At 50.1% G+C, this 24893-nt stretch overlaps 10 protein-coding genes across 10 annotated transcripts; 5 read left to right on the plus strand and 5 right to left on the minus strand.

The window, feature by feature from the left end:
• Positions 1-4862: 4862 nt before the first annotated feature.
• On the minus strand, positions 4863-6212 carry M431DRAFT_8139 (hypothetical protein; the record flags this gene model as incomplete). Its single annotated transcript, XM_024923034.1, has 2 exons — positions 4863-6034; positions 6122-6212. The coding sequence occupies 2 exons, from the start codon at positions 6210-6212 to the stop codon at positions 4863-4865; spliced, it is 1263 nt and encodes a 420-aa protein (XP_024771498.1).
• Positions 6213-7153: 941 nt separating this feature from the next.
• Positions 7154-9390, plus strand: M431DRAFT_522786 (hypothetical protein). Its single transcript, XM_024920518.1, has 2 exons — positions 7154-7550; positions 7608-9390. Exons 1-2 carry the CDS (start codon positions 7332-7334, stop codon positions 9219-9221), a joined length of 1833 nt encoding a protein of 610 aa, XP_024771499.1. The 5' UTR covers positions 7154-7331; the 3' UTR covers positions 9222-9390.
• M431DRAFT_149314 (hypothetical protein) lies at positions 9341-11610 on the minus strand (the record flags this gene model as incomplete). Its single annotated transcript, XM_024912793.1, has 2 exons — positions 9341-11354; positions 11454-11610. The coding sequence occupies 2 exons, from the start codon at positions 11608-11610 to the stop codon at positions 9571-9573; spliced, it is 1941 nt and encodes a 646-aa protein (XP_024771500.1). The 3' UTR covers positions 9341-9570.
• A 356-nt stretch (positions 11611-11966) lies between these two features.
• Positions 11967-12944, plus strand: M431DRAFT_227965 (hypothetical protein). Its single transcript, XM_024913620.1, has one exon. It carries the CDS (start codon positions 12196-12198, stop codon positions 12727-12729), a length of 534 nt encoding a protein of 177 aa, XP_024771501.1. The 5' UTR covers positions 11967-12195; the 3' UTR covers positions 12730-12944.
• On the minus strand, positions 12945-13565 carry M431DRAFT_227966 (hypothetical protein). Its single transcript, XM_024913621.1, has one exon. It carries the CDS (start codon positions 13472-13474, stop codon positions 13160-13162), a length of 315 nt encoding a protein of 104 aa, XP_024771502.1. The 5' UTR covers positions 13475-13565; the 3' UTR covers positions 12945-13159.
• An 856-nt stretch (positions 13566-14421) lies between these two features.
• On the plus strand, positions 14422-15739 carry M431DRAFT_92334 (hypothetical protein; the record flags this gene model as incomplete). The annotated part of the gene is made up of 2 exons (XM_024924343.1): positions 14422-14757; positions 14873-15739. 2 exons carry the CDS (start codon positions 14422-14424, stop codon positions 15737-15739), a joined length of 1203 nt encoding a protein of 400 aa, XP_024771503.1.
• An 847-nt stretch (positions 15740-16586) lies between these two features.
• On the plus strand, positions 16587-17882 carry M431DRAFT_510975 (hypothetical protein). Its single transcript, XM_024919575.1, has 5 exons — positions 16587-16797; positions 16971-17135; positions 17200-17262; positions 17321-17367; positions 17421-17882. Exons 1-5 carry the CDS (start codon positions 16744-16746, stop codon positions 17428-17430), a joined length of 339 nt encoding a protein of 112 aa, XP_024771504.1. The 5' UTR covers positions 16587-16743; the 3' UTR covers positions 17431-17882.
• Positions 17883-18299: 417 nt separating this feature from the next.
• Positions 18300-20774, plus strand: M431DRAFT_498101 (hypothetical protein; the record flags this gene model as incomplete). Its single annotated transcript, XM_024917665.1, has 4 exons — positions 18300-18311; positions 18371-18419; positions 18478-19223; positions 19281-20774. The coding sequence occupies 4 exons, from the start codon at positions 18300-18302 to the stop codon at positions 20772-20774; spliced, it is 2301 nt and encodes a 766-aa protein (XP_024771505.1).
• Positions 20775-21157: 383 nt separating this feature from the next.
• M431DRAFT_8145 (hypothetical protein) lies at positions 21158-22417 on the minus strand (the record flags this gene model as incomplete). Its single annotated transcript, XM_024923044.1, has 1 exon — positions 21158-22417. One exon carries the CDS (start codon positions 22415-22417, stop codon positions 21158-21160), a length of 1260 nt encoding a protein of 419 aa, XP_024771506.1.
• Positions 22418-23219: 802 nt separating this feature from the next.
• On the minus strand, positions 23220-24871 carry M431DRAFT_228055 (glycosyltransferase family 20 protein). Its single transcript, XM_024913622.1, has one exon. The coding sequence runs from the start codon at positions 24627-24629 to the stop codon at positions 23526-23528; it is 1104 nt and encodes a 367-aa protein (XP_024771507.1). The 5' UTR covers positions 24630-24871; the 3' UTR covers positions 23220-23525.
• Positions 24872-24893: the final 22 nt, after the last annotated feature.

A 24893-nucleotide genomic window follows, 5' to 3' on the forward strand; every position in this document is an offset into this window, starting at 1 on the left:
CTGCGTGGGGGCAACATCGCTTGCCACGGGACCTGAAAAATATGTACGTGTGACATGCATGGCGAGTATTTCTAGGCCCATTTACGTCGCCTACTTCAAACTATTAACTTGTGCATGCACGGGGGCCAAAGAAGCCCGGAAGTTGAATGGTGATGCGGTGGCAAGATAGGTCGGACACGTGGTTGATTTACAGTGGGTTCAGTGCTTTCATTACCAAATATGAAGTACTCAGACTTTTTATAAGTTATATCAACATGATTTCCAGCCAATTTAGAAAGAAAATTCATATAAAAACATATATAGAGCTGCACAGAGGGAGCATATGTGTTCCTCATATCATGATGTATTTGCTTGCTTCTGCGGATTCAACTGCCGAACGCGGGAGATTGCCGAATTAGGAAATCAACCTGATACATGGACCAATTATCGTTGAGCGGATAAGGGAAGTGGGGCCACCAGAATTGGCGGATAAAAAGACCGAGTCATGAGCGGCAGATTTCAGAATAAAGCAATGATTCAATATTTTATTATTCTCTTTCTTAGGCAAGTAATTACAGCTGCAGCTCCCAACACCAACTGCAGTGCTGAACTGGATGNGCGGCAGATTTCAGAATAAAGCAATGATTCAATATTTTATTATTCTCTTTCTTAGGCAAGTAATTACAGCTGCAGCTCCCAACACCAACTGCAGTCTTGTAATACGAGAAAAAAAAAAAAAAAAAAAAAAAAAAAAAAAAAAAAAAAAAAAAAAAAAAAAAAATTGGAATTGCACTCCGTACACGAGCAATAGCGGGGATGCTCCCTAACAGATTTCCTTGTACCGCGTTGGTTTTGGTCCCCCGCCATGGCTGTGATACACACCAGATACCCAATATTCCTCCCTTTGAGCCGCAAAAGTGAAACTAAAAGGCTTGTAATCACAAGTAGGAGGGCCATAGTATCTGCAAGTGAAAATTTTCCCCAGTCTTCCGCTTCATTCTTGGGCTCATGTGAACCATTCAATGACGCCTTTGGTTCGGAGTCGCTAGGATTGGAGGGGGCTTCTGATGGTGTGGACGTAGTGAAGAAAACCGTTTGGAGGGTTGACAGACTGCATCCCCCACCAGTCCGCTTAGATCCAAAGGATGAGTAGTAAACTTTACACTTTATCTCTTTGAGAGGAAGATCGTCCGCCAGTCAGATGCAAACTAAGTACCCAGGTTACGCTGTACCATATACATGGTCCACGAGTATGCCCCCTGCAAACAAGAGTTGCTGATGATAGGTGGATATAGCAGACAGGTTGCCAGTGAGGGAACAGAGCTAACGAGGTGGTGAGAAAGAGATTCCTATACCGAAGTCAAAGTGGATGGTGGTGTCTAACCATAGCAAGGTACCGTATAAATGCCGAATCCTTGTATCGACTCGTCAAGAAGGTGAGATACTCGGAATGTAGGAAATAGCCTAGCTAGAAAATTCGCCGTAGCTGGAGGCTCACAGGAATCTTAGTGCTCCTTCAAGGCTAGAAGTTAATGCAAGGAAGAGGTGACCAGCTTGGTTTCCCAAAAGAAGTAAAATGACCGTTTAGAAGGCGGAGATGAGACCTCAGAAGTGCCACTAAATTCAGCCGCAAAGAGTGCAACTGACTCACGGGAGAAAATTGATGGTGACAACACTGTTTGGATTGGAAGACGACGAGTCTTGTGTGCGCATTCCAACTCTGGGGGCTACTGCTCACCCGCAGCAGTATTTAACGCTTATGAGTACTTGCATCACAATGTCGGGGCTGCCGAGAAGCACATTAGCCCAGGCGTGTAGCAGCGTAGAGGCCAATCGGAACACAGTTGAAGCTGCCAAGCCTGCAGAGTGACGGTGCTGGCTATGGCAGGACTATGAAAACTCGTATGTTTTTTCTCGAGATAATAGGGGAAAGGGAACCTTCTTTCCCTTTAGCCTGCCTTCGGACTAATTATCCCGTTGATACCTGTCATGTTCGGTATTCGATTTTGTCCGAACCATCTCGGTTGTGATAGTACCCCGCAATGATCTGCGACAAAGAAGCCATACTCATTCCACGCAGGCACAACTGGTTTAGTTTAAACCTCAATGCTGTGTAACGGGACTCATGTGGAAATTCTTAATGGCCTATGAGTCGCTTGAAGCTGGCAACCCATCACCGGCCAGACGTGGACACGATCAACATCAACAGCTTCAAAAACAAGTTTCATGCCTGGTTAGCCGGTTGCTTGACCAGCAATCCTTGTGTATACTACAGCAGATACTGGCGTTGCTGACCTGCTCCTCATTTGAGCGCGAACATGCGAACACCCTATTAAGGACTTACACGGCAGTGTGGAAATAAAAAAGCTTCAAATCCAGGTACACGTCGCTAACCTCCGAAGGAGTCCTACCCCATTCCACGAACCCATGCAGACAGCAAACCCTGCTTTATCTTCTTTAGGCTACCAGTGTAGACCTGTTGTATGCTAGTGTATAGGTCTTTTGCGAGAGCGGTCGGTATCTTTAGAACCAAGAAGATGGCGTCGGACATTAAGGGAAAAAAATCCGCGACATTCTATGAATCCTCTGACTAGATCTCTTTAAACAATTTACACAGTTTAACGAGATACCATCTGAATCATACTTCACCAAAAGGAGCCAAGAAGGATATTCGAGCCCAAAACCATGGGTCACGATGAATATAGCAATAAACATATCTAAGGAAGAGAGGATCATGCCTGACATTCACACTCTTGATCGCATGACCATGCTCAGATTTCTGGCATGTGAAACTTACATTATCATATGAGTAACACCTTTGTAAAATGCATTTATGATTTGTCACTTATAGCCGTTGTCCCCCGGATTGCGGCCGCTAGAAGATTGTGGAGTGCAATGTCAAAGGGGTGATGCTGTTTCCATTTTCACTCCCATACAAGCTTCTCGGTGACTGGATTTAGTCTCGGGGCCGAGTATACGTGGCAAAGGTTGGAAGGTATAGTAATCAACAAATAACATGCCAAGATGGCGTATCTCTCGTGTATGCCATGTTATACCTACGCCCGAAAGTGCTCCAATTGCCGGTAATACATGATATTTTGGTGCCATACTTGTCACATCTTACTCATAGACCGAACGGGCGTGAGGCTACCTAGGCAGCTCTTACATGTCGTTATAAAGACAGGATATTGTGGGCATCTACCAGATTGATCCAGGTCCCGATCGGAACAAAGCTTTGCAATATAAACCGTTAAACTGCCCTGCATTCTCTTATCCACCCAATTAACAAAAAAGTTTGGTAATCGTAATTATATTCGTATGCAGCCAATGCCACCGGTATCCGGGGCCTTTCAAAGAGGGTGCATGATCTTACGCTTGGATCCAGACAAACGGGCACCCGTCAGCATAGGGTTTCATCTGGTGTGGAAGAAGCTAAAGTAAAATCCGAACTGATTCCGACAAATGAAAAAGGGATATCTTTGCATGTTTAATTCGACCCTCCTTTGGGTTTGTAAATGAAGAGGTGCGCATGGCCGGTTTTAGCGCAATATGTTGTCATCCGGGAAGGAAGTATCCGGTGGTAGTTATGAGATCTTTGCCTTTTTTTGTATTTGACATGTCAAATCAACGGAGTTGATAGCTTGAGTCCGAGGCAGGTCGAAAAGTGCTGGAAACTGCTGAAGTCCATGTTCTTCATTAAGAAGGCCGTATAAACATATGTAGGCATGAAGAGCTTGAGCCTTCAATATAGTAAACTCTAGAGATACAAGAGGATGCTACTCGAAAAATGGGGGTTTGCTGTAGTGACGGGAATTTATGAAACCGAAGATATGGGGGTTAAAACTCTGATTTGGCACAAATGATATGCGCCGCGTCGTTGGAGGTTCAATGATCGCCTAGCTAGAAGCACATATATACATCGGTGAACGTATCTTTGAATGGATAATTGGCCAACCGAAATAATCAGGGCATACGATGCTTGTATATGACGGCTTCGCCATTCGATGCTATGGCTGGCGTTAGATATAATGTACTGACAGTAGAATGTTTTGTATAGGCCCGTATAGGAAGAACTCATGAAGTCATATCACATATTCTAAGCTAAAATACGTGTGACACGCAGCAGTATATGAGTTCATTTGGCGAGTGGGATCACATTTCTCAGATATACATATCTCACATTAGACAAACCTCTTCACTCTACTGTAAAGATGTTTCAGATATGGTCAAAACTCTCCTCCTTTTCCAAACTGTTTAAAGTGGATCTGGCTCTACGGATAATGTGACTTACAAGACCTTCCATAAATCCGATGAGGCTCCCATATCTTAGCCTCAGTGGCATTGTTGATAGCATTAACTGGGAGCTTACCACAGCCATACAAATACATAGAATTGGAGTCTTTCGGGAAACCTTATTGTTTGATCAAAGGGTGTACTTTAGCTCTGTGCTCATCCAATAGCCGGTCGGTGTGCTAGTTGCTCCTTAGCTAGAATAAGAAATTTGGGAGTTTCACATAGCTACTAGTTCTACCTATGCTATGATAAAACATTTGTATAAGGGGTTTAATCTATGATGAATCATCAACTCAATTTCGCCATTGAGAAAAAATCGAAATGGTTTCTATTAGATACTGATGGGCTTTACTGACTCAATCTGTACGTACGTACAATTGAAGTTGTTTCGAGCACATCAATGAGAACGCATAAAGATAGAAACCGACAACGTTGCGGCTCAATGTTGAAACATGGTAGCAGATATCATCTTACAGAGCTTATTGTTTACTCTTACAATATGCAATCAGACTGTTTAGTTCCTGTTTAACATTGTGAGATTACGAACGCGAAAAACAGACTTGAACACGAAAGATTTCTTTTCGATCAATCTATGTGATATTGGAACACCACCGTCCCTTTTGACTGGCTAGTCCACAAAGTTGGGATTCAAATGTGACAGCAGCAAGGGATCCAATCAACATTCCCACTGTCTCTCCCACTCCAATGCTTCCAAGTGCAAATTCTGCGTCGTCGTCTGGATTCCTGCTCAGATACTCCATTGCGGCATTATATATATGCATATACATCATTCCACTAAGCCAACCAATGGAAGTTATAAGGCCAAGTACAACGTATTTGTTTGCACTCAGCATAAGTGATGTGTTGAGAATGGCAACCAGACAACACACCACCAACAAAGCGAAGATAAGTCTCGGTCTTCTGCTTCGGAACAACAGGGCGGTTGAACGAGCAATAACATCTCCAATCTTGAATGCCAGACCGTATGTAGCTGAAAAAGATTGGTACCCTGAGAAACTCCGTAGTTTGCGACTGGCACGAGGTGTTCCTGTTGATGCGAGGGCCTGTACTGCAGTAACAAGAAGAAGAGGATCTATACACAGTCGAAGGAGCTTGCCGCTCATCAGCTGTATGTTGCGATGAATGCGCTCCCGGAAGCCAATCGTTGGGGAGCGATTTTCCGCAGTGAGCAAGGAGGATTTAGGACTTTCCATCTCGATGGTATCTTCTTCTTCCCCGGCCAATTCATTGACTGCCATAGTGTCCAGCATAGGAGGAGGCAGCACCAGGAAATAGGCAGATACCATGGCCACTAGCAAATAGTAGACATATCTCGTAGCATTACGCATCATAAGGCCCATGTGTATCGTTAATATTGTTGGCAGTACGGCGTGCAATGCACCGCCAGCTGCGGACCCAGTTCCCCATCCTGCCAGAGCCGTCTTGCCGTAATTGGATAGCTGGCTCAGGAAGAAGACCTCAGCAACCGCAGTATTCGCCGAGGCGAGTATAGCAATCAGAGTTCGGACAGGGGCAATAACGTTTGGAGGCGCGGCATTGGCAGCGATAGTAGCCAAGATCCAGCAAATCGAAAGCAAAGCCGGCCAAACCCAGTGCGGCGTGTAATGCAAGATGTGTGGAACGAGCAGCTTAACCGCAATAGCAGGAAGCAACTCTATCAGCAAGACAACAGGCAGAGAAAAGGGCACAATGAGATAAAGGCTAGAAAAGATGATGTACGGAAGAAGCGTATTCGCAAAGCCTAGAGCTGGTGTTAGCTTGCATGCGGTTGGTGATGGATGGCTCAAGCGACGGTGCCTCCACCAGCCAGCGCAATACGTGTACTCACCAAGAATTCCAAAAGCAGTAAATGTCCGCAAGTCCCGTCCGGCAGTAAAGATGGACCCGGATCCGCGAGCAGGAGGCTTCACTGCCGGCATGACGGAGATGTAAGGCGGGAATCAGCAGTATAAGCCGGCGTTGTTGTTAGAGCTACAACTAGCTCAATCAGCCTCACTACTCGGTGTAAAATCTGTCCTCCTTTCTCGACTCTACGAGCCTGAATTGTATTGTAAGATCTGAGGGTCTGGTCAATGTAAGAAAGATCACATGAATATCATGAGTTCTAAGCCGTGCTCTCCTCAATCTTATCGGCACTCAACAGGCCCGCCAGCCTTGGCATTGATCACCCAGGTGACCAAGCTGCGGTGAACTGTCCTCAACCCTTTCAGAGCTTTCAACCGTTTGTATGAGGCACATTCAATTCCACACCCACAAGCAGAGAAACGGTCAACGCTTAGAAAATAGGATGACGTTAATGGTGTGGAAACTGGGCCCCTTAGAGGATGATCCTCGCCCACGTGCGGTAGCGCCAAACAGTCCCCGGATCCGCCTGACTCGAAGCTGCAGAGATGGACGACGATAGCACGACTAAGGCCCCTATATACCGATTCCATTGAGAGTGCCTCAAATCGACTCTCAGCTAATCGAGTGCCAAGTCATGGCGACGCGCAAGCTAAAGCCTATATCCGCCGCATTCTCCGTTGCCGTTGAATCCCCTGGATGGAGAAGCCAATCAGTGCTTGATTCGGTTACCCGTCGCCGCAACGACCCACGTTTTGTAAGTTACATGTAAGCTGTATGTGATAGCCGTTGAAACTCACATGTGGTGATGGGCGGCAAATCAATGGTACAGTACCACGAGGTGCAAAAAATGAGGGGACTGAGATATGATCAGCATACAGAAACAGATAACCCGCACATATGCACCACACTAAACTCATATAGAATAGTGGGCGTATTCTCCTCATGAATGCGCATGTTGATTGTGGTCCCTGTTTTTTCCATGCCAACTGCTTGAGTGCATGTACATAGACACATCCTCTCAGGTTACAAGGTCAAAATGACTATTGTTCTTAGTTGATACTATTCTTCTCTTTCCTTATCCTAGCAATACTGTGACCCAAGAGACAGTATCGAAGCATGCGTTGGCTGCGGTGTTCTCTAGAGGCCCAATAATCGTTCAAAACGCCGAAGCATCTCGTCGGTGTTTAGTGAAGATGAGACTCGCGTCCTCTCGAATATTTGCCAGTGTGTTTAGCCGATCCGCATCGAATAGAGAGTATCGCGTTCTATCAAGTCACGAGCATCATGAACATCAAACTGTGTCTGCCAAAAGCACCGCATTGCGGCGATTTTCACTGTTAGTATGCCAAGGTGCGGTATGGCGGGCGTTGGGCCTGGTGGTTCTCACCATCAGCCTCTTCTTGTCCGCTCTGGTAAATATGCGCTTGCCCTTTTTTTTATTCTTGATATTCAATCTAATCGCTTGATAGTCTGCTTCTGCACAACTCCGATATGGCACCTCTTCATCGAATAAGGCACCGCCCTCGGGTGTCCTGCTGCGAGAAGCCCTAGAAGCCTTCAACTCCGTCGCCGCAAAAGATGCAGGTGGCGAGCGACAGCTGCGAATCTTCATGCCCGCTGATTCGCCTCACATCAACTTATGTAAAAGCATCATGTCCGCAGTCGCTCTAGGCTATCCTCTGCCTACGTTGCTCAACTGGGACGGCGAATTTAACCGCCCGGAGTGGCACTTTGCAGGAAGCCACATCGCAAAACTCGAGAGCCTTCTCGCCGTGATTGAGGAAACGCTAGGCGGAGCCCAAGTTGACGGGGGCGCCGACGACGATGACCTAGCAGTTCTTGTTGATGCGTATGATATATGGTTCCAGCTACCCCCTTCAGTACTCATCCAGCGATACCATCAGCTCAACAACGAGGCCAACGAGCGGCTACGCAAACAGTGGCAAGCAGCACAAAAAGATTCACCTTCTGCCTTTCCAGTATCACCCCCAAAACAATCCATCATAGTCACCACTGCCAAGGACTGCCAGCCAGACAGCGAATCCGGCTCGGACCCTCATTACGACCACTGGCCGCAGTCCCCCATGCCAAGAGATCTATACGGAGAGGGCACCGACCAAGTCCTGCCTCTCCTCTTCGACCCAGCCCGCAAATACAAAAAGATCCGGCCCCGTTGCATCAACAGCGGCATGATCATGGGCACCATGCGCTCCCTCCGCCAGGTCCTCAGGCGCTGCAAGCGCAAAATCGAGACCGTCGCCCGCAGCGGCCGCCAGCTCTGGAGCGATCAGGCCTTGCTTGGCGAAGTCATTGGCGACCAGGAGATGTGGCGCGAGTGGATGCGAGAATTGGGCGGCTCGTGGGACGGCAGCGGCGCAAAGTACGACTTGTCGACTCTTAGCCCTGAAGTTCGGGACATTGCGGCAAAGGCCCTCGTAGGTGAGCAGTTTGAGTTTGGTATTGGACTGGATTACAATTTTACGACTATCCCAGCTACATGTTCTGCAGAGGAAGATGGTTACTTTGTCAAACTCGATGACAAGAAGGCTGTGAAAGAACAATCTCTGAAAGCTGGCGTGCCCAACGGCGCTCGCATAAGCGGCACCCCAAAGGAATTGGAACTCGAAAATCCCGTTGAAAGCCTTCTTTCCAAAGTCTCATGGGGTGAAGTTCCTCTCTACACCGACTTCTTTTTCGGCGTCGCCCCCGTGGGAATCCACCACAACGCATACATCAACGGCCTCAAATCTTGGCGACTAAACAACTGGTGGTCCATGATGTGGTTCTATCCCCGGTTGCGAGAGCTCGTTTCTGCACATCTACAACCACCCCAGAACGATGATGACGCAAGACCGCTTCTGAACATAACTTCGCAAAAAGATGGTGACGAGAACCTGGTTTACTGGCCACCGAGGGCGCAACGTCAGGACAAGCAAGTAACAGTGTTTGAGTTAGCAAAGGAGGAGCACCCGGCTAGGCTTGTTCCTATAGATTGGGACGGCGTTTGCCAAAAAGGAAGCAAGCCGTGGCATGAGACGCTGTTTGGGGATGGAAAAGGGCCATTAGAAACACGACGATCCTGAGAATTTATGACCGCTGTGCAGCCGAGGTTGTTATTCTATAGTTTAGGATAAGATGATAGTCTTGACAACTTTAGCACTTGGATGAGATTGAATGATACCCTTTGATACTTGGTCTGTTTCATAGCATAGCTTAGGATTTATAACTATTGATGAAATATCCTATTCACGCCGTTTATCCTACTAAATTCTATCGCATGAGGACTGCATCAGCATGCTATGATAGCCTGATACAATACAAAGTCAAGGAAAAGGCAACTCATTTAGCAGTATAAACATAATAACATTTCTCTTTCAAATCATAGAATAGATAAGCTTGATTTATAAACATCGTCAAAAATTGCCACATGATTTACAGATAAGCTGCTTCTTCATTCACCCGAACAATTTCGCAAAGACTGCGCATAAACAGCACGTCCGCATCTTCAATGTCCATCTCCACCATTTTCTCATCCACACCGTCACTTTCAGCCATCAGTCTCGCGGTCGCTATCAGACGCCGTATGCACCGCAGCAGCTCAGTCTGAATGCTCCTAATCGCCATATCCTGGTGAGGCGAAGTAGCCAAAGGGCTCGTGGCCATGAAATCCTCCCTGCCCCAGTGCGAGGAGCTGAATCGTCTTGCAGAGCGGATGGATGCAGCTGAAGTGGAGTTGGCCCTTTCATTAAGACCCAAGAGAGAAGCCGCCTTCTTGGGGATGTCGTCATGTTGTGATCCAACGGGCGAAGAGCATGAGCGCCCACAGCCAAGTGATGTCGGATACCGCGCAACAAGGGCGGAAATGTAATTATAGGCGACAATGTGGGAGTAAAGCGCATCGCAAATGTAATCAGAGCAGTTGCCAAATACATTCTTGATCGATGTCCACGGTTTGGGGGACTCCAACGAGCTTAAGCTGGGTGATTGCAGCAAGCTTGCAGTTGGGGTGTGCACATCACGCGTCCGTTGGTTCGACTGCCGTGATCCGCGCTTCACCACCCTTCTCCATAATGACTGCTTCGACGTAGGGGTCGAGCATCGTGACGTTGGGGGAGGAGTAAATTCTGTTCCAGGATTCCTAGCTTTCCTAGAATACGCTCGAATCGTCTCAATGGTCAAGCTAGAAGAGAGGAGCATTGTCTCTGGAAAACATGCCGTAGTGACTCTCAGCGTCTCCATAACATCAGGCGGTAGAGGCACAACCCGAGCCAACTCATCGCTCTGGAATGGCAGAGAAAAGAGCTGCGCGCTCCCGTTGAGCCACATCTGCACGCTGGGAAGAGGTGATGGAGGGGGTGAGGGGCGGATGTAGACACTATCAGCCCTCGGGGCATACTTTGAATCAAGAGATGACACAAATTGATTGTATTCCGTTCTGGCACAGTCGTCAATCGCTGTAGCGTTGGTGGTATGATTATTCGCTGGTCTTATAATTGACCGGTTGCTCGCACGCCGAGCGAGGCCACCGTCGGGCATATAGTGCATGCTCTGTGAATGTGGCGTAGGAGGCGTGTATTGGGACATAGGTAGATAAAGGCTTTCGGGGCTGTCGGGGCACTGCATTTGAGTATGGGAGTGCCTGGAGTACTGCGTGGAACTTGACCGCCACGCCTGGGTCGTCGAGTTGCTCAAGTGTTGCCCTGGAGGTGACGCGAGAGCGGCGGCGTCTGTGGACGAATGTGATTTCCGATGCAGAAATTTATGCATGTTGCCGCTTGAGGATCTAGAGTCAACTCTGGCTTCGAATTCTGGGGGCGTTGGCGGTCTTGGTGAGAGGTGAAGCACGGTGCCATAAATGGCATCTTCCTCGCGGTCATCCTCTACATCTGAATCGGTTTCAATCCAGCTGCTTTCGCAGCGAGAGCTCTCTGACGGCGACATTGTTGACGACCTTGGCGGAGCCATCTTTGCTTTTGCTGGGTCCAGCGAGGGCACACTTGTATCAATGGACTGGCGTCGTAGGAAAAAGGAGGGGGGAGCCGCGTCGTATACAGACGACGCATCGGTTTCGGTTGCAGAGCACGAATCAGATGCCGCATCACCAGACCTCTCATCTTCCTGCTGATCGAGGAATGAGACCATTGAGTTTCGCTCTTGGATGGCTCCGAGGGTCTGAACACGCAAATAGCCTGATTGGTATGGCGACAGAGAAGAGCCTCGATAAGGGTTCATGGTGTTCATGGTGGCTATTGACTTGCCGGTGCAGTCGTCAAATGGTAAGAGTGAGGAAGAAGTAGGTGAGCCGGCTGTCATACTTCGAGCTTCAAAGATGATCTTGGACAACTCTAGGTCTTGAACCAAAACTTCGGGAAAATAGTCATCTACACGTTGTTCGAGAGCTTCTTCAGGAAGTTGATTTGCAAGGCTTGAACAGGAAGATGTCGACAAGGTAAGTGGTAGCAGGCCCTTCATACTTGATACCGATCTCCGCGTGGTCTTGGCCAGGGGCTTGTTGGTCGGTGCGCTCTTTAAATTGTTGGTAGGTCGTTCTAGAAAACCAGCTGGCGAAGTCGCGATTTGTGAGCTGGCCTCCGACATCTAGGCTACCTCTGTCACAATATTTGTCCCGGCAGTATCAAACTTATATCATAAAGGGATCGGCCAAGCTATATCTATCAGAATGCCTTGGCCACTGACGGAGGGTAGGGTTGTTGAACGGGTGCCTGGTGGCAGAAAGAGCGAGACACGGACAGAGTCAAACCCAAGGGATGAAATGTTGGTGAGGCGGCTGTTGTGTTGCGTGTATACTAAGAAGGGGAGAGGAGAAGAAGGAGAAAAGGGTCATATGATGGCGCTTGGAGAATAACAGCTTGAAATGGCTTTCTTTCCAACAGCATAGATCATACTCATAAGATGTGGTGAGCGGCTGAAACTGAATACACTGAGGACCGGCTGAGAAGCCGATCTGGCACATGCATACATACGAGAGCAAGATATCTCAGGTCTCGACTAGAATAGCAGCGTTCCTGTAGGGAGCCTCATTGGGATGGTTGGAGCATGGAGACTTTTGAGAAGGGTGGCTGCATCCTAGTTAGTGGTACAACCAAAACGAGCAAAGACCATGTCCAGGGGTTGGCGCGGACCAGAAGAAAGATGCAGCTCTGGTTTAGTGCAAGGGCACTGCTAGCCCGTGATTTATTGACTCCGAGGGGGAGGGTTACCAGAACAAAAGCAAAACTAGAACATGGCCAAGATCCAACCGCTCAGGTCAAAGCTCAGGCCGCCACCTGGCCATGGATCCTCAGATGGCTGACTGCCGCTTCGTTCCAGAGAAGCACCGAGCAGGAATTCGGCATACTTGTATGCCGTCTGCCTCAGACTTGTATCATTTTTTGTAAGTGGCATGAAACAACGGCAACCCGTAAGAGGGGCATAGATGTTGGCAAATGTGTGTCATGGTCGAGAGAGTGCTGGCCCATGTTGCCTCTTTCATATGATATCTTCCCCTCCTCCATAGCTTTCTGCAAGGGATCAATGCTGCGTAGCCAATCATCCCTCCTGGCTATCATAGTCGGGTTGAATCCCAGCTAACGAGAGCTAAGGACGAATGATGCCTGCCCTCCTCGATGTGCGCGAATGATGTATATCATGTCGTACCAAGATGGCGATGGCAAATCTCGGCTCGGTATGAATCCGTTTAAAGCGCGACAGTCATTTCCCGAAGGCCAGGAGCCTGCTGTCCTCGGGTACCTGGAATAAGACAGTCTTGTGCGACTACAACCCGAAACCCACGGAAGCAACCCCAGAACCAAAGCCAGAGTAATCGACTAGTAGTGGTCCTTGTCAGTGGCTTTTTTTTTTTCTTTTCGTCTCTTTTGGCTGTCAGAGAATGGCGTGAGGAGCGGAGTTTTCGGAGTCCAAAGCAGTACTTGTAATTAGCTGCATCGAATCCGTCTTCGTGCACGGCCAGCAGGTCAGAGCAACAAGACATAGAGATGTGGGCAACACTCCGCAGCAAGAGTCAATTAGCCACAACTTTCTGGTACTCGTACGTTTCCCGCCCGGTGGGAGGAGCACGGAACTCTATCCCGTGCCATATGGGGCGCTGAGGCTGCCACCCCTGCACTTGTTGTTGGCTGCTAACAAGAAAAAGAAACGAAAGAAAAAAAAAGCAAAGTAGGGCCACGAGCCCAGGCCTGAGAAGGACAAGGTCCGCACTATAGCCCGTGCCTTGCAAGGACAATAGATAGCTATTGAAGCTGAGGTGGTAATTGGCTCGTCGGCACCTCACCATGGGTATCCTTGAGGGCATCCAGGTATAAGCAATGCAAGCCATTTCATCTCATTGTGCTCCGGAGCTGCAGTCCCTGTGGGGGCTCGAGGCATCCACCACCACATGGCCTTGCTCTGGGTAATGAGCTGAGCAAGTCCGGAGACCCCACAGATCAACCTGCAGTTAGATTAGATATGGCGGCAGAGAAGGGGATCGGAGGTTTGCCAAGGGAGAGGCAGTCCAGTCAAGACCAAGGCTTCTCGACGCAAGGGACGCAGGTGATGAGCTGGCATCCTGTTAAGAGCGGCCATATGCAGGGGCACGACCTTGAGGGGCTGCGGCAGCAATAGATGCAGCCATTTGGACGGGTGGACGAGACATTGAACTTGACAGCCACAGCAGCAGGCGATAGATTGAAGGCGGAGATGAAGTTGAGGAGACAGAGATGAGGTCATGCAGGGAGGGCTTGCTAGAGCTGCAATAAGGTACATAATCAGATAAGTCACTTGCATGAGCGCTAGATCGGGCGCCGCCTGGCAGTAGCAGCCACTAAGGATTCAGCGCTAGCGGCCGGCTTCAGAGGGCCGAGTGGGCTTGGAGGCGCTGAAAAGGCCTGGAGCGAACAGCTTATACTGGCTACAGCGCAGAGCGGGTCACCATGCACTCCATCGGACCTCAAAATTCTTTTCTTTTTTTTTTCTTCCAACGGCTAGCCAGCCTTTTTCCCTTGCCTCAAACATTCGAGCGAGAGATCATACGACGCCCACAAGAGCAAGCGGAGAGTTGTCAAGCGCTTGTCACTTTAGTGTAACGCACGTCTGCAGCCAATTCAACCGAGGGAACCATTGGCAGTAGCATCTCCTTGGCAGAAACTGAGCTTGTTGTTCCGAGTCGACCATCAACCGTCTGTCAACCCCGGCGGCATTGATATCAGCCCGGTAGCTTCAACATTACGGAATCACCCAAAACGCCACTGTCCAACGTCTAGTCAATCTCAAACTATAGCCGTTATGCTGTCGGACGAGCTCTTCTCGTCGGTGTGCGGCCCGCCCATCGCTGCCAACACGGCGATATCAAAAGACGTTGGCATCTACGCACACACACTCACTCCCACGTGGGCCGTCAAGGCATCCTTCAAGAAATCCTCAGCTCCGGTTCACTGCCTGGCTCTAAGCGATAGCCACGTGTACGCTGCTCAGGATCAGAAAGCCCATGTCCATGTTTATTCTCGAGCTCGAGGAAACCAGGAAGCTCTTGTGCCCTTCCAGGAACGGATCCGGTGTATTGCCCTGGCTGGGGATGTTCTCGTTCTGGGAACAGCCGAGGGCCGGCTTATTCTTTGGGAGGTATGTTTAACTTTTCTTTTTATGTTCCTTTATTCCTTTATGCTTCTATGATAACGCCAGGGTGCTTGAGTTACCCCTGAGAGAGATGGTACACATGCTAACAACCATTGTCTAGACTTGCACTGGGCGGCAAATCACAACGCCTCCTTGCCATGTGCAGGCAGTAAGTTGTATTGCTGTGTCTCCCCACCATGTACTCTCTGCCTCAGATGACTCCAACATCAATGTCTGGTCCTTGCCGCGCCTCCTTGAGCCTGGGCAGGATATCGGGCATGAGCCAGACAGGACACTGTCCAATCACCGAGGTGCCATCACCGATCTTGTCGTGGGTCCAGGCTCCAACCCCGAGACAAATCTGTGTGTATCTGCGAGCAAGGACAAGACTTGCATCTTGTGGAACTATCAGACAGGTCAAGTGCTGCGAACACTGTTGTTTCCCACGGCTCCTCTCTGTATCTCCTTAGATCCTTGTGCTCGAGCCCTTTTTGTCTCTTCCGAAGATAGAAGCCTATATGTTGTGGAGTTTTATGGCGACAAGCCGCTCCTGGGATCCCGAAGCGCTGAGCTGGCATCTATAGTTATGCAAATCAACTCCCCCTTGGGTGTGGCTGATGAGGATGTCGGTCCTGCCTCTTGCATGGCAGTAAGCTATGATGGCACCTCGATCGTCACAGGTCACATCAAGGGTAAGATTCTGAAGTGGAACCTCATCGACAACAGTCATCCCACAGAATTAGCAAACCTCAACGCATCCGTCACCAATGTTGCCTTTGCCCCTCTCCTCCCAGAGAAGCAAAACAGCCAGGCCGCCACAGTTATCAAGCCAAACCAATCTCAACGGCAATATACCCTGACAGCTCAGTTACAAGGGAACTTGAACCACGGCACGAGATTCGATCGCATGCTTAATACCAATGGCTTCTCTGATGAAACCATTGCACAGGCTTTGGCTTCATTTGGTGCCTCTGCGTCCAGTTCATGACCGGAACTAAACATTCTACTCTGAAAAATTTTCGGCTATGTCACGACTGGAGAGATTTCTTCTTTTTTCGCAGAGAGCAGCGCCAACGCTTTAGACGGATCAATGCATTAGGGAGTCATTAAAAGTTAATATTTTTTTGCTCAGGATGGCTCCGGCCTTGTCTCGATGCCATCTTTTGATAGGCGAGCATATGATTCCTACAAGTCCTTATTTTCATTTCAGTTCTAGCGCATGCCGTCTTGTTTCGGCCGGGGATAAAGATCACACAGGAGTTGAGCCCTTGAGGATTGCATTTGGTGAGCGCATCAATATTCTGATACCCAAAGGAGCTTGATTGCATGGGGTTGTAAGAGTTTTGGGTAATCACAACAACAAATCAAGTTGGAGTGGAAAAGTGAATTATGCGTCAGGTTTCAGTTTACCTACCTTCATTTCTAAGAGTTGGTATATGGTATAGGTGATGTTATAGATGCAGATGTAGAAGTCGAATTCTGGACATTATTGTTAATACATATGCACATATTTAGTAAAAACAAAATTAGAGATGACTATAGCTTCACCGGCATTTTCGCTCATTCAAGTTGCAGGGTGACAAGTTTATCCATATTGTGAGAATGCTTCTATTTGGATTACATGCGTACAAGTCTGGGTAAGACGTACTGCAGTCATGCAGGGCTAACGCTAGCAGGCACTTCCACGTAGGACATGATCAACTTGAAGCCCTGGCTAAGACGGGCCACAACCTCAATATCCCGAATCCTCTCGGCTTCTCGGAGACAAGGCCACAATCGAGTTGAAAAAAGCGGCGGCCAAGCTCAAAGATGCGGAAGAGATTTGCCGGGCAAAGCTCGGATGGAGCAGCTTTTTCGGAGCAGGGATTTCTCCGGCCCGACTAACACCGAACCGCAGGATTCCCGGCTCGTCATTATCAATTGTCTGGGATATGGGAATTTGAATGCCCATAACTTGCCAGAGGCAACAACACGCCAAGTCACCAGCATACAATGTCTTTAGTCCGCACCTTACGGGGTGACTTACCGCAGCAGGCGCGATCACTGGTACGTTGGTTTATTGCGATCCATGCGAATTGCGCGAGCGGCTTTGTTGCGTCAAGGCGGCGTAATGATGTAGTGGGGGAAACCGTGAAAAGAGCAATATTGGGTCTTTTTCAGCTTTGGACACAGTCTCTGGCCTCGCGATGCAGCTCAGCTAACTCTGCGGACCTTTTTAGTATCGACAGCTGCTGCGGCAAAGCAACGAATTCGGTTCTTACAATTTCCGCGAGTATGCGAGGCGACGGACCCGAGATGCTTTCCGAGAAAACTATGCGGTGGAAGACGAGCGCAAGATTCAGGAGTTGATTCAGAAGGGGCTGAAGGAGCTTCAGACGATGAAGGTATGCTAGAGGACTGCTCACTTGCGCTTCCTCCAGCACGGAAGATACTGACGGCGCATGGCAGCGACAAACGGTTATTGGACAGTTCTACAAGATGGATCGATTAGTGGTCGAGGGAGGACAGTCGGTAGGTTTTGACTGCAACTTGGCCTCGCTCGACACCATCACTAATGCAAAGGGTTCAGGGCAAAGAAACGAAATCAGGAGAGATAGTACGGCAAAGAGAGCAAGGGTGAGTCAGGACTCTTCAGCAGCGGGGGGTCGCGCTAACATATTCACCTTCAGTTACGACTGAGTTAATGAAAAGCATGCGAAAATGACAATGATAAATCTGGAGGGATTGATGGCTGTATAGTAGGGTGGCAATGGGGCTTGTACATCATACATATATCACAGGAGCATCGAGAGACCGGCTTTTCGGCTCGGCTTGGGAGTATTGCGGGATCGTTACGGGACAAACTTTAGACTACACAATCTCAACACCGATTGCGAAAACTCGCGAGCGCCCAAGCTGGCCTCACCCGGAGAGAGCTTTGGCCTGTCTGTATGACCTCGATGCCCAGATTTAGTGCTGCAGGTCACCAATTGAGGGCAAGGAATGTGCTGCTGCAGTATCTCATCTTGCACGCTAGATGCAGCGCTTCATGTGAGGTTCTGCGTGAACGGTTAAGGTGGCGGCTATCGCAAAGTACCTACAATGCAAACTCCACGCCACTTATAAAAGTTTACAAGATTCTTAAGTTATCGACCTACCTATAGTAGCTTCTCATAACAGCATTGCGTCTTCATCACAATACCGCACCTACAGTAGAATGCTCAATCATAAATTTGCAGCCTTTCATGTATGCGCAGGCACTAAAATATTGATGCATTGGATCCTTCTCACTGCAGCATGCGTGCTTATGTCATCGCGTTACACTTGCTTCCAATTGGCTGATACGCCGTAGTCACATTCGTTTTCACCAAACACTTTGGGGCGTGTTCACCATCAGTTCACTCTATCACTAACACGGTCACTCCAGCCGTTGCAGCATTACTTTACTCCAGGCATCACCAACTTTGCCTCGCCTTGCTCAACGCTCCTTGACACCCCGCCGCAGTGCTGATTCCAGTGCTGCGCTGTAACGGACAAAGGCTTCCACTGCCGCAATTCGCCCAGGCGCAATGGCTCCAGGAGTACGCTTTTCTCGTGTCCATTCTCTCGAGGCGCCCGTAAGCTGACAGTGTTGCTCCAGACTAGACGCGCAAATCGCAGTGGCTACGTTGAGCACGACGATTTCGAAGGTTTGCCTCCATCGCGCATCCCATTAACACGCGACACCAGCTGAACTGATTGACGCAGGTCTTCCCGTCCGACAATGGCGCCACGAATGGGTCAACGTCGCGCCTCCGGTCCAGCAAGAGCAGCAGCAGCAGAATGACATCTGGGCCATCGAACTCATCCACGGCATGCCCAAGGACGCGACTCTACTGCCTCCCCATACGCAGGAGCTGCTGCGCGCTGCGCGTTCCGGTCGCCTCTACAAACGACCACATCCTAGCGAAGACGACGAGGCAGATGGCGAAACAGCCATCCAGGATAAGCCAGAGAAGAAGGAGGAGGACGCGAGCGCCCAGGGCTATCAGATAAGGATCTGGAAGCAGCTGCCTAAGAATGTGGAGGCACCGGGCATCTCGCACCTTGCGAAGCGGAGGAAGAATATCGTTACCATAGCGAGTCGGACCGTGGAGGAGAAGGTCCAAGGACCTACGGTGACGCGGGCCACGGTCAGGAGGATGGACGCAGCCGGAAATCCTTACACGGAAGAAGTCACACTGTCAGAGGGCCAGCGTGTGGAAGGCGAAGTCATTGCGACCAGAGTCGAGGCCATCGCCGCGCCACAGCAAAATGCCTTTGCAGCCCCGCCACCATCGGCAGTCAGGAGACGACCACCGCCGCCCAAGAGAAAAGCAAAGGCTGGACCTGGAAGAGGCAAGAAGAAGATTAAGCAGCCGCTTTCAACAGAACCGCAGACTGCTGGAGCTGCTCCCGCCGCAGGAGCTGGAGCCGCCGTAACAACGATCAAGACGGAGGCCAAAGACTTGCTCGTAAGTGGCATTTTGACAATTACCATCTAATGATGAAGCTAACTCATGTACAAATAGACACCCACACCGAACGAGAGCGAAGCGCGGAACCCAGACAGCGAGATGGGTGACGTTGATGGCGACGATGACGATGAAGAAGAAGAAGAAGGTGACGACGGCGATGAGGGCGAGGATGGAGATGAAGGCGAAGGCGACGAGACTGAGCTGCAAGACGAATCAATCCTCGACGTCACCAGAGATCAAGACGAGGAAATGGTTGATGCTTCGCATATAATTGATCACCCCGACACCGAAATGAAGGATGAGCAGCCGGCACCATCAGAGCCTGCCCCCAAGGAGCCCTCGCCTCTTCCGCCACCAAGCATCCCGGCGCTTGAAGAGCCATTGGAACGCCCAACTTCTGTACCGCTCAAACAAGAAGACACACCGCCTAGGAATCCTGTCATTGTGCCGTCGCCATCTGAGCCATCGGTAGTTGCCGAGCCTGCAGCAGAAACGATTCAACTTATGCTGGATGCGCTCCCCGATAACACGGCGGACTCCACCATCGCTGAACCCCCTTCGACAATCGTCGGAGAGGCCCCTCAGGAGGCCATGGATCGTGACGTGCCACAGGCTGAGGATCTGCCTCCTCCTGACCAAGTGGGCAACATCTCCAGCCCAAAGACTGAGGATGAAAACTCTCGAATTTCTGAGGGAACGCCCAAGGGACAAACGAGCAGCCAACCGGATATCAATATCCAAAAACCGGTATTGTTGCATACACTATCTACCATGACGGAAGATACCATCAAGCCAGAGGACTCGGTCTCAGTAACGGCACCTTTACCTGAATCGGAGGCACCTTCAGAGGTTGGAAATGTGTCGATAGATGACGCAAAGGAGGAAACTGCCCCCGCTAACACTGTGGCAGAATCCACCGAACCAGAGCTGACAGCTCCCGAGGTCGATGGTGACACCCATATGACTCAGGAGAATGAGCCAGATCTGCTCGGTGGCTTGATGGGAGAGCTGGATCGTCAGGCGGCAGCATCACAGCTGTTGGATGAAGCTATGCCGAGCACCGCACCCACCGCTGAGGTCAAACCCGAGAGCCCTGCCGAACCGACACTGCCTGAGGTTCCAGAGCCGGCACCTGAAGCTGCACCACCCGTCACCGAAGAGGCCCCCGAACCTGCTCCGGAGTCTGAGCAGCAGCCAGAGCCCGAATCAAAGCCGGAGCTAGAATTGGAGCCTGAACCTAAAGCTGAACCAGAGTCCGAGCCTGTGGTAGAATCTGAGCCTGTGGCAGAGTCCGAACCTGTGGTAGAATCCGAGCCTGTTGCAGAAACTGAACCTGTGACAGAATCCGAGCCTATTGCAGAACCCGAGCCTGTGGCTGAACCTGAACCTGAACCCAAAGCCGAGGCAGAGCCCGAGTCTGAATCTCTACCTGTACCCGCACCAGAGGAGCAACCCAAAGAGGAGCTATCACCTCCAGTGAAAACAGAGCCTTCTGCTGCAGAAGAGGAGAAGGAAGAGGAGAAGGAAGACCCGCCCGCCAACGCGTAGGTCGTCTTGGCGGCTCAGCATTGGATTCGACCTCTTTGGCACATAGGGAGATGTACTTGTATATGGCGGCGTTTGGATTCCTTGGGTCTTTTGGTTGTGCTCCCCCGATATTGATATACGAGTTAGCTTTTAGATGAGAATGCCTCAGTTTCCATTCATGACGGTCTACGTTTTCTCTTTCTCGATGCCCTTTATGTGTCATGTTTTTTATTTGTTGAGAGTATTTTCTATTGGTTCGTCTTGATACAACTTGTTTATAAGAAAGAGAAGCCTGATATACATTGCAGAACAGAAAACAAAAACAAATCCCGTTGGTATCTCTCGTATATATCTGAACCTAGTATGCGCCGCCTTTCAAACAAAACAGAAAACAAGAATCCTCCTCAGTTACTAACCACCGGCACAATGTGAACAGGCATCCCGTCCGCCGTCGTGTCCACCTGCCCAGACACCGCCATGCCCGGGTCCAGCGGCGCAATCTTGACCTTTTCCACCTTCAACCGCCCAACCCGCCGACCGTGCATCTGCATGCTCGTCGCGTGGGCGTTGCTCAGTCCGAGGAGGCCCGCGCTGACGAGCAGTAGCGACATGAGGACCACGGCGCCCGCCTGAGAGAGATTGCCGCTTAGAGAAGCCACCATGTAGACGATGAGCTTGGACATTGCCTCGAGATAGCCTTCTAGAGTGGTCTTCGCGCGCAGCCAGGCTTCGGTCGTGACGGCTCGTAGGTCTGCGTCCTCGCCTTTGAGGATCACGCGCCGGTTGTCGCCCCAGTCGATGGTGTATTGCGTCATGCTCGAATCTTGTCGCTTGAACGTGAGCGGCAGCGCCAGGCTCTGCTTCGACTCCCCCACAGCCGTCGGCAATATCCCCTGCGCAGCAGCAGGAGGAGGATAACCCGGCGGAGGAGGTGGTGGTGATTTGGGCTTCTCGTCATCATCCAAGGGAGGCAACGGCGGCGGCGGCGAACCCCCCGGCCTCGCACGCTCCTTAATCGCCCAAATGTTCGCCAACCTTGACACCATGAGCGCAATCAAGAACCCCAACCCCCACCAATCCTGCAACAACACCATAAACACAATCGCCGTCACCGTGAGTAACGGACTCAGCAAATACAGCGCGTGGCTCACCCAATCCATCTCCAGAACCTCCCTAACATGACTCTTGTGCTCCTTCTCAAGCTGCCTCCTCAAATCTCTCTGCCACCGCCTCTGACTCCTCCTCCGCGAATCGTCCCTCCCCAGCAATAACGACAACGACGACGAAAACGATATCCCTCCCACGCCATTCTCCGCCCTGACATACAGCGTCACAACTCCGTACTTGCCTTCCCTCTCCCATAATCTCCGCAGGTACTTCACCATGGCGACATTGCTCACGACGAACTGCCTCGCCCCGCCGTCCAGCGTCGAAAGCACCAGTCTCCCGGATCCATATTCAGGTGTCAGCAAGTCCGCCGCCTGTTGGTAATGCAGACCAGGCGCGAGCACAAAGGCGTCTAGCCACGATGATCCGCCAGCAATCGCCGTGCGCTGGGCGATAGTGTTTAAGTCCGCGAGCGCAAGTAAGCCGCCGGCAGAGAGAGAGAGGTCCGGGATCGGGGTGGATGTCCAAGCAGCGATTAACGGATGATTAGGCTCCATGTAGATTTAATGATATATAAAAGACACCTTAATGAGAGATTGAATGCCGATGGGTAAGAACAAGAGCCAAGCCCATCAACCCAAACCCCTACATATATATAATATATACCTACCTACCGGGTCAGGTATATATAAGCCTCAAAACACATCACTCACTAATCCAAACAAAAGAACAAACCCTTCCGAACATTCCTCAAACAATAAAACGCCCATTCCAGGCATCAACGACATTCATCCATCCCCTCAAAAAAACGCCCGCTCAACCAAAACCCAAAAGCCGCAACAGCAGCATGAGCAAGCAAAAAGCCAAAGCAAAAAGCAATCATTCCCCCATACGAGCTCACCTGGCCAGAAATCCTCCTCCCGCCAATCCCGCCCCCACGAGACCAGGGCTCATTTTCCTCGCCTTTTGTTATCGTCTTCCTTTTACGGGGCCAGAGTGCTGATCATCGTGGTCAAAGGCGGTCGGCTGATAGGTGGTGATAAAAAGGCTTGATTTTAGTCCCGTGTGCTTGAGAGATCTTGTGACTTGAGCTGGCACGGGTTCTGCGCGTTTCGGACGCCTCGATGTTACCCTACACAACAACCACAAAGACACGGGGACGGGCATTTGGAGAGGAAATCAAATACTGGTGGTTGCTGTACTTATTTATTTATTTATGCATGCTATCTAGGCAGTTGTTAATTTTGAGTTTAAACTGATTTCTGATCCGTCTCCAGCATCTCGCTTTGCATCGCTGATACACACTTTCATACCTCGTACAATCCATGTCGAGAATGCATCTCCAACTTAGCCACAACTATATCGTTGTGGCATGTGCCTGCTCAGCATTTGCCTTGTACTTTGAACAGGTTCAGATTGAGCCCTACGAAGTGCATTCATGAGACCATCATCGTTCTCTTCATCGCCATCATCAGGCTCCGGCGTTGTCCTGCTTGTGGAATTTGAATCTTCTCCGTCGCTGCCATAACCACTGTCATGAGGCCAACTCTCGTTCGAATCATAAAAATCGCTGAAATCATCCATATTGCGTATAGTGTCATCACTTTCATTACCATCACCTCCATCGCCTCCGTTGGGACGAGTTTCACCACGCTCAGTTGAATCCTAAGGAACAGGATTTGCGAAGCGACACTGTAGCACCCTGTCTACAAGTCTAGCCGTTATGCTTCCCACCCACTCCTCTACAGTAGGTATCATCAAAGGCTCCAACACCCTGTGTGGTGTCATCGGCGGCCGGCCAGAGCACTCAGGGCAATCCCGGGCACCTGGCTGGTTATGGCACCTAGGGCACTCAAAGGAAAACCCCAAGGCACGGTCTAGTGCCCTTGCAATACCGTCGATATCTCCTCGGGGGAACAAGATCACTCTTGGTAGCTGGAATCTTAATGGACTAGCTTCCGATATGACGGGTCGTTTGTTGCCTCCTCGCTGGCAAAGCATAAAGTCTAGCCCTGCCTTGATCAGGGCCTCAGGCGCAAAGGGGAAGATGGTTGCGTCACTGGCTCGTAGCAGAGCATAGTGTTCGGTTTCTAAAAGTTGTTGTTTGAATAATTTCTTGCGGCTGTTTTGGGCAGCCAAGATCTGGACGAGCGTCTCATCAGACCCAGAGGCCCCTTCGTCTCTGTACAACCATGGCAAGCTTGTAATCTGTAGCAAGACTACCTTCCCTCTCCACCGGGGGAACAGCGTCTCGAGTCGATTAAAAGCTTGCGCCACATAAACCGTCTCTTCGTTGAAGCTAGCCGTAGTGTATGAAACGATAATCTTCTTGTCTTCGAATGCGCTTTTCAGAGAGTCACATATTTGAGAGACGTCTTCGCTCCATGCCACCGACAAGACTCGGGATGCGTCAATGGCCATTGGATGTACGAAACATGAATCTGCTACCCTCCCAAGCAGAAAATCTTGATGTGGTGTCCATGCAGGGGCCTCTTGTGCGCACCAGCCTAGAAATTGATTAGAGTGCATGAATGCCTGGAAGGTCAAGAGATCAGAGCCGAAAGCACCTTGCAGCACTTTGGAGAGTAGCCGCATATTTGTGCCGGGAGGTATATGACTGGGGCAGCTGGCGTGTAATGAAAAGGTGAGATGGATGTGTGGCAAACGAGTTCGGAGCATTTGAGGAAGCAGCATAAGGGCATAATCGTGGACCATGACTATATCTCCAGGCTGCCACAAGTCACATACTTTGTCGGCAAAGGCGTCCATCAGGCCGAGGTAATCACACCATCCGCTCTCTCCCTTAGTGATTGTTATTTCAGTGGAACGACCCTCGTGGAACAGCGGAAAGAGGAAGCCATCGACAAACCGTCGCTATCTGGCCTGGTCTCCCAAATTGATTCCTTTCCTGACAAGATCCCGTGAACTCGCCATCCAGACGGGCGCTGTGACCAGTTCTGCGTTGGCTAGCTGTTGATCTAGTACCTGCTGGCTGTGGCAACTAACAAACACGTTATCTCTCGGCTGCGCCAG

Source organism: Trichoderma harzianum (genome assembly GCF_003025095.1).
Source record: "Trichoderma harzianum CBS 226.95 unplaced genomic scaffold M431scaffold_11, whole genome shotgun sequence".
Lineage (NCBI taxonomy): Eukaryota > Fungi > Ascomycota > Sordariomycetes > Hypocreales > Hypocreaceae > Trichoderma > Trichoderma harzianum.

What these genes read in the sequence shown, in the direction of transcription:
- M431DRAFT_227965 (XM_024913620.1), top strand. Translation starts at nt 12,196, where the DNA reads ATGGAGACTTTTGAGAAGGGTGGCTGCATCCTAGTTAGTGGTACAACC.
- M431DRAFT_522786 (XM_024920518.1), top strand. Translation starts at nt 7,332, where the DNA reads ATGAGACTCGCGTCCTCTCGAATATTTGCCAGTGTGTTTAGCCGATCC. An exon ending in GCCTCTTCTTGTCCGCTCTG is followed by an intron (nt 7,551 to 7,607) that starts GTAAATATGCGC and finishes ATCGCTTGATAG; the next exon opens with TCTGCTTCTGCACAACTCCG.
- M431DRAFT_510975 (XM_024919575.1), top strand. Translation starts at nt 16,744, where the DNA reads ATGTCTTTAGTCCGCACCTTACGGGGTGACTTACCGCAGCAGGCGCGA. An exon ending in CGCAGCAGGCGCGATCACTG is followed by an intron (nt 16,798 to 16,970) that starts GTACGTTGGTTT and finishes GGACCTTTTTAG; the next exon opens with TATCGACAGCTGCTGCGGCA. An exon ending in TGGTCGAGGGAGGACAGTCG is followed by an intron (nt 17,263 to 17,320) that starts GTAGGTTTTGAC and finishes CAAAGGGTTCAG; the next exon opens with GGCAAAGAAACGAAATCAGG.
- M431DRAFT_228055 (XM_024913622.1), bottom strand. Translation starts at nt 24,629, where the DNA reads ATGGACGCCTTTGCCGACAAAGTATGTGACTTGTGGCAGCCTGGAGAT.
- M431DRAFT_227966 (XM_024913621.1), bottom strand. Translation starts at nt 13,474, where the DNA reads ATGGCTTGCATTGCTTATACCTGGATGCCCTCAAGGATACCCATGGTG.